General features: G+C 36.3%; 1 protein-coding gene across 1 annotated transcript in view; it reads right to left on the bottom strand.

Annotated features, from left to right (window-relative positions):
• The window catches only part of CTNNAL1 (catenin alpha like 1), a 1,837,423-nt gene that overhangs the window by 768,764 nt on the left and 1,058,458 nt on the right, over positions 1-10,201 (bottom strand). The window contains exon 8 of the mRNA XM_044064584.1: positions 5,598-5,684. Coding sequence (XP_043920519.1) covers positions 5,598-5,684 — 87 coding nt within the window. The remainder of the gene's footprint in view (positions 1-5,597; positions 5,685-10,201) is intronic.

The raw sequence follows: 10,201 nt of genomic DNA on the forward strand, positions 1-10,201 counted from the left end.
CAATAATAAAAGTTACAAATGCGGTGTAGAACTTAGGATTACTAACTTTGAACAAAATAAGGATTTCACTTACATTATAGTAGAAAAATAAGTCCATAGTCAAAGCACATTAAACACAGTATGTAGCTGATTACTTACTATCAAAATGATCTAGTTATACTTTTCACTTAATCCATCCATTCATAACCCCCTTTTTCGCAGCTTTACATATGGGTACGGGGTATCACATCAACACTATCATTTAGAGGCAACGCTTTACACCATGACATGACTAGCCCTTTCAGAGCTGTTCTTCCATACCACACACACACACACACACACACACACACACACACACACACACACACACACACACACACACACACACACACACACACACACACCCATGGTTATTTACAGTGTCCAATCTACCTACTGCATATCTTTGGAATGTGGGAGGAAACCAGACCACCTGGGGAAACCCCATCTAGCCAAACGGAGGACATCCACACTCCCCACAGAAGGCACCCCAACCAAGAATCGAACCAGGGAACTTCTTTTACCATAATATTAGTTGAAATAAAATTACAAACTGTTTCAATGTTTTGCTACTGTTCCTGAAAAGAGTATACATAAAAAGCATTGTGTGTGTATATATATATATATATATATATATATATATATATATATATATATATATATATATATGTGTGTGTGTGTGTGTGTGTGTGTGTATGTTTATATACACATATGTATTTCTGGAAATAACTTAGGTGAACGGAATATACGACTTCATACAAAATGCTTCTGCCACATTCTTCTAAAATTGATACCTTATTATGTGCCAGTTTATTTTTATTGCTGAGAAACCAGACCATATAATAGTAACAGAAAGAAAGCAGACACTTGAAGAATGTAGAGATCAATGAAGAGGCACAGAATTTGATTTAGATTAGGTCTAGATTTACATCCTGTATGGACTTGGTGTGCAAGGCACTCCCAGCTTAATGTGTAGGAAAGAAAAACACACAGCACTCCTTTAGTAAAAAGGAAAAGTTTCAGCCGGAAAACAGATAACCGTGGGGAAAAAAAACTTGTCAAATAATGACATAATCTGGAACTGTTACAAACCCATTTGAAATAATCAGACTACATTATGAATAGGAGGGGTGGAGGTCTAAGATCAGCTTTATAAAAGGGAAAAAAGTAGTTTTAGACAGGAAATTTTAAAACTGTCTGAAAAGTTACCTGACCAAAAGGGAAACAAAAAGCCATCGCCTGTTAGACAGATGGGAAATGCAGTGTTACTCAGTTACTCAGTCACAGCTGGACTCTGTCAAGAGAAACACATCTTTGAAATCCAGATAAACAAAACTACAGGAAATAAGACAGATTAAAATAAAATAAATCATAATAGTTCAGCTTCAAGAAATGCTTCGTACCAAAGGGTCTGCCAGTGTAATCAGCAAAGGCTAAAGCAGCAGACTACTACAGTGCATCAGTAAAAATCTTAGCCCAGAAAAGAAACATGGCTCCAGCATGGATGAGTTTGCCTGATGAAGATGACATCATTAAGACAGAGAGAAGCTGCAAAGGCAGAACCTTCCGCTGCAATGGAGCATACGTTTTTTGACTTCATCAGTTTGACACTCCCACAAACCGCAAAATGGCTCCCTAGCCTTCCTTAAACATAGGGCCTCCTCTTACATACAAAAGCATATGCCGTACTGTAAAAAGCAGGTCAACCAGCCAAAGAAATACATACTCACTATTATCAGGATCTGGCTAGTTACTGATCTTTTTTTTTCACTGATTTCCAATACATATTCATTGACTATTACATTTCATCATTCAGCCTGTTCCCATGAAAAATAAAACCGATAATATTTTCAGACTCAGTTAGGCCTCATCATTTGAAGAAGACTGCATTACAGAATGCATGCACTTCTACTGTTCATACACATCAGTTGCAAGGTCATTGTCCTGTGTGGTAATAGGTTTATCAAAGCTACAATACTGAAGCATTACTCTATTTTTAATTTTTCTTTCTCTCTGCCTCCCCAAGAAGTGAAACTATGCCTTCCACTACAGAGACAGACCTAGGTCAAGATTTAGCACTGATTAGGTTGCTGAGGCAGATGTCATCTCCTGATGACCCTGAATGGGATAAAGTACACACTGAAAAGGGATAGACATTGATAATTATATACAAGGATGAGCAACATTTACTACATCTGTTATGTTATACTCTGGTACCTGCAAAGATTGCTAATTTAGCATTGAACAATTTTATCTACCTTATTAAACAAGGGGGGTTGTGTAACTCACTGAAGTCATGAGCTATACCATTGTAGGGCTACCCACAATGGGCATGGCATGGCAGAGAAGTGACACTAAAGATGGCCCACTGGAGAATGTAATAGCAAGCCACTTAAGCATTTTGTCAAGAAAACTCTATAGACACAAAATTAATCAGAAACATGTTGAAATAGTAGTGGAAAATCAGACCTTCATGTTGGAAGGTGTCCAGCATACTATTGGGGAAGAGCAAAGGACAAGTACATGTAGTGCTAAGGGTAATGATGCTGATAGATTTAAGCTGAAGGCATCTATCTGCTAAGGTGCTCACAGATGAAAAGAAAATCTGATGCTGAAAAGAGCTATACACCAACAAAAGCTGGAACATAAGAACTAGGTACCATGGGAAACCTGATGTGCACAAGGATGAGATGGCAAGAATAAAATGACGCCCTCAAAATTAGTTAACTAAGGTGGTCTGAAAATGGGTCATTTTGCACAAGATAATCATCAAACATTCTACTGTGGAGAAGAATCTTGTAGGAAATGGAGTACCCCTTATGGCTAATAAGGGTATCAAAACCAGTGCTTGGTTACAATCCAAAAGTGAAAGAATTACTTCAAGCAGACAACAAGGCAAACCATTCGGCATAACAGTATGTGATGCTGAAAAGGACAAAGCCAAAATATTATGAGGACCGCCTGCCCCTTATAAAAACAAAAACGATGTTACATTTATCAAAGGTGATAGGAGTGTTCAACAGTCAAAGTAGCACTGGAATAATGGGCACGTTTGAATTTGGTGTATGAAATGAGGAGGTACACAGACTAGTAGAATTCTAACAATACATTGCACTAGTCCTAGCAACACTCTCAACAGCCTAAGAGATGGCCTTAAAAATGGATACCATCAGATGGTCAAAACTGAACTCTGGTTAACTACATACTTTGCAGTCAGAGATGAAAAAGCTTTACAAGTCAGGAAAACAAGACGTGGAGCTTACTGTGGTTTAATCCACTACCTTCTTACTGCATGATTTAGAATTAAACAAAAGAAAATAAATTAATTAAAATTAAGTATCCAGGCCAAATAGATAAGCTCTCAGCAACATTTTAAGTGAATATATAAAGGAGGTCAACAACAGATTTAACTACTTACACCTAAGAACTATGGACAGAAGTTTATGACATTGTTCAGTAGTTTGCAACAAAAACTGTATGTTGGCAGCTTTAAAAGTGGCAGCGGAAAGGACAGCAAAAAGCAAAGTATACATGGAAAATATGTCAAAGATAACATAGAGCTATAGGAAATAGCAAAAAGAGATTTCATCAGTGCAAAGAAATGGATGAAAAAAGCAAGAAACACAAGATATCTCTTCAACAACATTGGTGATATTAATAGAAGCTTCACTGCTAGAATGATGGCTATAGTAAAAGATGATAATGGTGGGAGTCACCTGACAGAAGCAGAAGGCATTCACAAAAGGTGGCAGGAATTTACAGAACTATGTAAGAATGACATTAGCATCCCAGATACAAACAATGATGTTACTTGATCAAGAACCACATTTCCTCCAGAGTGAAGTTAAAGGGACCTTTGGAAGCCTTGCTATTAACAAGGTACAGAATTAATGGAATTCATGTAGCCTGTCATTTCTAGAAGAAACTCCAAGACACAAACTGGATATTTATGTCCAGATGGGTGTGCTCAAAGAGGCTGTCTAACATCACAGATATTGCTAACATAATCATACACCACCTCTCAAAAAATAGGAAAAGGTGGGTGGCATAAATAAAAGATGTACATATTTTTAGAAAAATTGAAGACAAGTTTATACATTCTAGCAGTAATACTAGCACTAGAGGAAGGGCAAAACTGAAAGCAACAATGAAGATAATAGATTAAATTTCTGTCCAACATTCTACTTCTACAATTAAAGCACGACGCAACCCCCCAGTATACTTAGCCTCATTTCAGAGTTTTTTATTTTTATCCATATAATGTCACGTATAACTTAGTACCACAAATCCTTCAGTGCCTTCCAATTACTTTACTTCTGATAGTTTTCCCTGTCAAAGATAATGATGGTTCTGCATTTAAGTAAATTTTCATCTATTTGTGCAAAATATACTTACATATATTTCAAGTAAGTGCAATATTTACTTAATACATCCATAGTCAGTATTATTTAACCCACTCAAGTGCAATATTAGACAAATAACTTAGGCTTTGTTCAATCTGTAGCATTTTTCCGTATTACTTTAAATAGGGTAGTTAATTTAACTCAGGGAAGGGTATTCTTTTCGTATTTGAGTGTTGGTAAATGTCTCTGCTCCTTGTTGTGTGTGCTGGGAGTATTACTGCATTTGTTAGTTATGTTTATTCCTCTACTTGTATGGGTTTCAATTTCCTTTGTAATCTCAAGAATTGAGCTAATGCACAAAATTTTGTTTAGGCTACATGTGTGTAGTTCTAAATGACAAAAAGTTTATTTTGACTTTGCTTCTGAAAAGAATTTCTTTGAGCTGGCATAGCTCAGGATTGCCCATACACGCTTAGAAAGGAACAGCCAGTGTCCACCATCAACTCCCATCATCCCTTGCTGGGTCTTCCATTTTCTAGGTCTTTACATTAATACATGTCATGTAATTCACAACCAGGGATTTACCTCTGCACCACTGACCCCAAAAAATGTAGTTTTCCTTTTTTAATTCTTTTTTCTTGACCCATACTTATCAACCCCTGTCATTATGCCCATGCCTGTTTGTTCCCCATCATCAGCATCATTCAGTTTACAACCTAGTCTTTACTCTGTTCTGAAGATAAAAGAAACCAGGTCATGTTACCTTTATAAGTTAATCCTGCAGTATATGTTAGCCTTGGACTATTCTGGCAAACTCATTGATCTACTATTACTTCAGTTAGTTGTTGTTTTTCTTTCAGCATTTCCTGGTTAGGGATCGCCACAGCGGAACTCCGGTCCGCTAATGGTTGGCAGCCGATTTTTACGGTGCCGAGGTGCCAGCTTGATGCCCAACCTTCAGCGAAGGCATGCCCATTCACGCATGTCTTTTGAATGCCACTGGACCGCAGGGAGGACATGCAGACTCCACACAGAAGGCACTCCAGCTGAGAATCGAATGGGAGAACCTCTTGCTGTGAGGCGACAACACTACTGCTGCACCACCATGGCTTACTACCATTATTTCAGTTAGTACATTTATAAAACTAGCTGTAGGAAATGTGACAAAGCAATGAAAAATAATATTCATGCAAAAAGTAATGGAATCATTTTGTACTAGTTAAAAAGAATACTTGCCTCTCTCCTTAACTCATTTAGGCACTGGCAGTTCCTAATTATGGCTAGTTCCATGTCTTCTGCAATTTCCTTATTATTAAAGCTTTGCTGAAAGAGAATAAAACCATTATTATTTTAGTGCTAATGATTTTTTTTATACTTAGTATTGCACCTGATGTGTATTTACATTTTAATCACGATGCACACAATAAATGATTTTAATACAATAACAAGGTATCAGAAAAATAGTGTGAACAAAACAAATTTGGCTAAAAATCTGTACTTACTAAGCAACAAAGTTGTATTAAAAATCAGAAATAACTAGAAATCTCCAGCAACAGTACATGACAGTGGGTCAGATCAAATAAATAATTGTAAGTTCTCAGGTATTCTAACAATTTCACTAGATGCAACAGAAGCCCCTCTTTTCCAATATGCCCCATTACTGTTACATTAATATATGGCATCTAAAACATAAAATACCTAATGATGTTGACTCAAATGGCCTGGTTCTAAAAGACTTGCTCTCTATGTACATCTTTTGGAAAATAGCCCAGAGTTACCACTCTGCTCTGTCTGTAGGAAGAGCAAAAGCTTCATACTGCAATAAGGTAATGTACCTACTGCCCATGACTAAAAGTACTTCATTGCATACTTTGTAAACCATCCTTCTTTTAAATTCTTACTGCAAACTCTTAAACATCATTGCTCCTTCATGGTACTAGCATACTTCCCGTACTCCATCTCTGCGAGAAATCTTTGCAGTCTCTTATCATGTCTTCTCACCTTTGATGGAGAACATTATGTTCATATGAATCAAGTAAAGTCACAGCCTTTACAGGCTTGCCAATCACTGCTCAGTAATACATAGTTACAGACATTTTGTATTATTTAAGTAATAAAGCACAGCAAGAATACCAAACAAGAAGCCAAGGTCATGCAAATTACAGTATGTGAACATGAATAAAAAAAATGTTTCATTGCCAACCTTAGACAAACTGTGGTAACACAATGTAAACCAAGAGACACAATATGATGACAAACTCTTGGGGTAACAGTCAATGTAAGTATTTATATGAATGAGGTACATCCATGCTGTGCAAGTCTATCATCAGGAGGTAATGGATGCTGGAATCACAGGTGAAGATATCGCTGCACCTGTACACAAGCAGATAACTGAAAAGCAACTATTCACGTAACACAGTTTGTCATGCATGGAACACCATCATTTTCTGAAATTTGAAGAAAGCTAAACTTGCTAAGAAGGCCTTACATAAGACCCATTCTTAATACTTGGAGATGCTTAACAAAAGCTTGTTGAGCACCCTGAAGTGCCAAGATCAGGTCTCACACTAGGGGCTGCTTATTTTGTAACTTTTTCATTATGTTTTTCTTTGTAACTTGTAAGATTTTCTTCCAGTAATGATATTTTTAGTTTATTACTGGAGATCATGTATGATAAATCCTGATCTATTTTGATGTTGTGTGTTGCTTTTATTACATCTAAGACATTTTGATTAGCTGTTCCCTTTTCTGTATTGCTCCAGTAATAATAATTACTGCTTGAGCTGCTTTGTACCACTCTCTACTCCATGGTGGCACTTTCTATTTTCTCTCTTCCCTTCCTTTGTTGCTCTGCATTGTTGTGGTAATACTTTTACTGGTTATTAGCTTACCTACAAAGTAGCACACTTTTTTATTTATGATGCATCACACAAGTCTCAATGGTCTTAAGTACTACGTTTATCTGTTCTATCAGTCTTCCAACACTGGGTCCTGTTCACTGTCTAATATCTCTTTCTCTCATCTAGATGAATGTCTGTCCATTTGTAGTAAACTGAGCAGGCCTTTCCTTAAATCATTTTCTTCTTGGATGAAATAATCTTCTTTGCTGTTTGTATCCTGCTCTTTTCCCTGCTGTGCAGTCCTAATTAGACTTTCAACCAAGTCTCCTGCAGAATGTTCCAGAACTGTACATTGTAGTACATCTTTCTAATAGCATTTTTTATCCATCTGTTGTACCAATTTCTTTGGATTTATTGACTTATGTTGAGCTGTTGCCAGTATCAGTCTTTACAATAAACCCTTTACTTTTCACTTGGTCTATGACATCAGTTTTCATATGTTGTTTTAATACATCACTAAACCTGCTCCTTTTTCAGTATATTCCATTTTTGTATCGTTATTTTCATAGTAAAATTTACCATATCTTGATGTCTGTCTGTATATATTTTCAAACATATTTAAAAGCTGCAATGGTCGTACTAGTTAGTACAGCCTTCTTTTCGGCACAAATATCGGACCATGTGAGATATCTTTTTCTTCCCAAGTCCATGCATCTTATTAATGAATTTTGTTTGCCACTGATTTTTTTTGTAGCACTTCCTAAGTAATTTCTTTTTCCTCTTGATCTACTGTTTAATTATCTACGTATTGATTTCTTCTGACCAGCTTGAATAAAGATCAAAAATTTGTTATCTGCAGATTTCATCAGTTTTTCTGGTGCACATATTTTTCTTACCTCTGACGTCTTACTTGCTCTTGCTATATATACTCTGTGGAAATGCTACATTTATTGCATAATGGAAACAAAACATGATCTATTTCTTATCTTCATTGCCTCTGTGTCTCTTCTCTGGATTATCATTTTTTTGTTTTGTTTGTTTCTTCTGCCATTGGGGGTGGGGATGCAAAACAGGATGACCTAGCACCATGGTATAAATGTTTTATGTTCTGAAGACTCTACACTTTGCAGGTCCTGGTAACTGTACAGGCACTTTTTATCCTGGGACCTGTGCACCCATTTTTTAATCTTTCTCCATTATTTATAAAAAGGTGTATATATATATATATATATATATATATATATATATATATATGTGTGTGTGTGTGTGTGTGTGTGTGTGTGTGTGATTGTATGACTACTATCATCTTAGAGAGGCTTTGTTAAAAGGAGGTCTACCACATGAAGTTACTCTCCAAGGCCTGAGGATGAATTTAGTTTTGGTAATATCCTTTTCTTGCTGATTCCAGCTCTCTGTGATATGATACAAGCAAAGATCTTTCAACATTGGGAAGTACAATTGTTGCCGAGATGTGAACAGTATCAATGAGTGGCTGTTAACAGCAAACACTCCTTGTTTTGATTAGTCTCTTTATAAGATTATGAGTATCAAGTATTAACTTAATGTTTGAAGGGAATTTTGGGAGATGTGCAATGCTTTATTAATGAAGGAAGGAAGTATTTACGGCTGAATAGTTAAAGAGCAAGAAAGTACTTGTTTTCTGTTGTTCTTATAGTTGCCAAAATGCCAAGTGATTATACAGTTTAAGTGCTACTTTATTCAGTTTTACTGTGCTTGTTTTACTGCTTGGTTAAAAAATATATTCTGTTGTATTATACAGTCACCTGGATGTCAGTGCATTACTAAAGTGCCACTGGTATCTGATTTACAGGTTTCCTCTACTTTTCATTAATTTTCCTGCTGGTTTATAAATTTATAGCTAGCTTTTGTCAAGTTTTAGCTTCTAACGGTGGTGCGGTTCTGTGGAAGAGAATTAAACTGCTTCTGTACTTTGGAAGAAGGCATTTTTATGTACCAAAACCTCCCTGAACTTTATAAAACTTAATCTCCTTGACTTGGAATCAAATGAAGGAAAATTACCACCCTCGTTTTAAGCTTAACATCTCACATACTTTGCAGAGAAATTTCTTTCTGCCTGCATGACATACCACAGAGAAATATATAGCGTGCACTGTAAATCTTGGACAGGCAATTCATCCTGCTGGTGTCCACAGCTGCTACTGAACAAGGCAGACTGTTGCAAAACTGTTTTTCACTACTTTTATTGCAGAGAGAAAGAAAAACAGTATAATTTCACTTAGTTGATAGGGTTTTCACCTATCTCTCTCTCTCTCTCTCTCTGCAGAGCAGTCCTGAACTAGACAGTTCTGACAGGAACGGCATGTTAATGCCAGTATCTTTTTGCACATCTCTGCATAGTGATCCACTTGTAAGCAGCATTTTTGTGACTGCAATAGTTTTATAGAAAGAAGTTTTAGTGTCACAAAGAGCTACTGATTTGTCATGCATAAAGATTATGACTGATGAAATGTTATGGTGCAATATAATAAATTGAGAGATAAGCAATGCAACAGAAGTGTGAAAATGTAATGTATGACATATCTCTCAACTGTCCAGATTTTTGCCTCGTATTTTTGGTCATTTCCTCATAAAATATGTGTTTTTCTGGCAAATCAATGGGATAACCCAAGGAATGAAGTCACAAAATAATGACATACATTTGAGTTTCAGACTTCATATCCCTCAGAAAATGTAGGATAATATGAATAAATGCTTTTATTCTGCCAACTTTCTAATTTTATTATAGTAATGTCTAAATTCTGCCCTAGTTTTGGGTCTTTGTCCCCCCATTATGTCAGGCTTTGTCCAGATTTCTTGCCCTAATAGGTTGGGAGGTATAAGCATGTCTGCCTCAGTTTAAAAAAATCTCATTAATAAATATGCAAGAACAGACAATTGCACTGTTTTACTGTGCACTTTTCTCCAGCATTCAGTATAACTACAAGAAACAAGAAAAATATATATTTTCTAGAACATAGT

Source organism: Protopterus annectens, chromosome 3.part0 (genome assembly GCF_019279795.1).
Source record: "Protopterus annectens isolate FY-2018-M chromosome 3.part0, PAN1.0, whole genome shotgun sequence".
NCBI classification, from domain to species: domain Eukaryota; kingdom Metazoa; phylum Chordata; order Ceratodontiformes; family Protopteridae; genus Protopterus; species Protopterus annectens.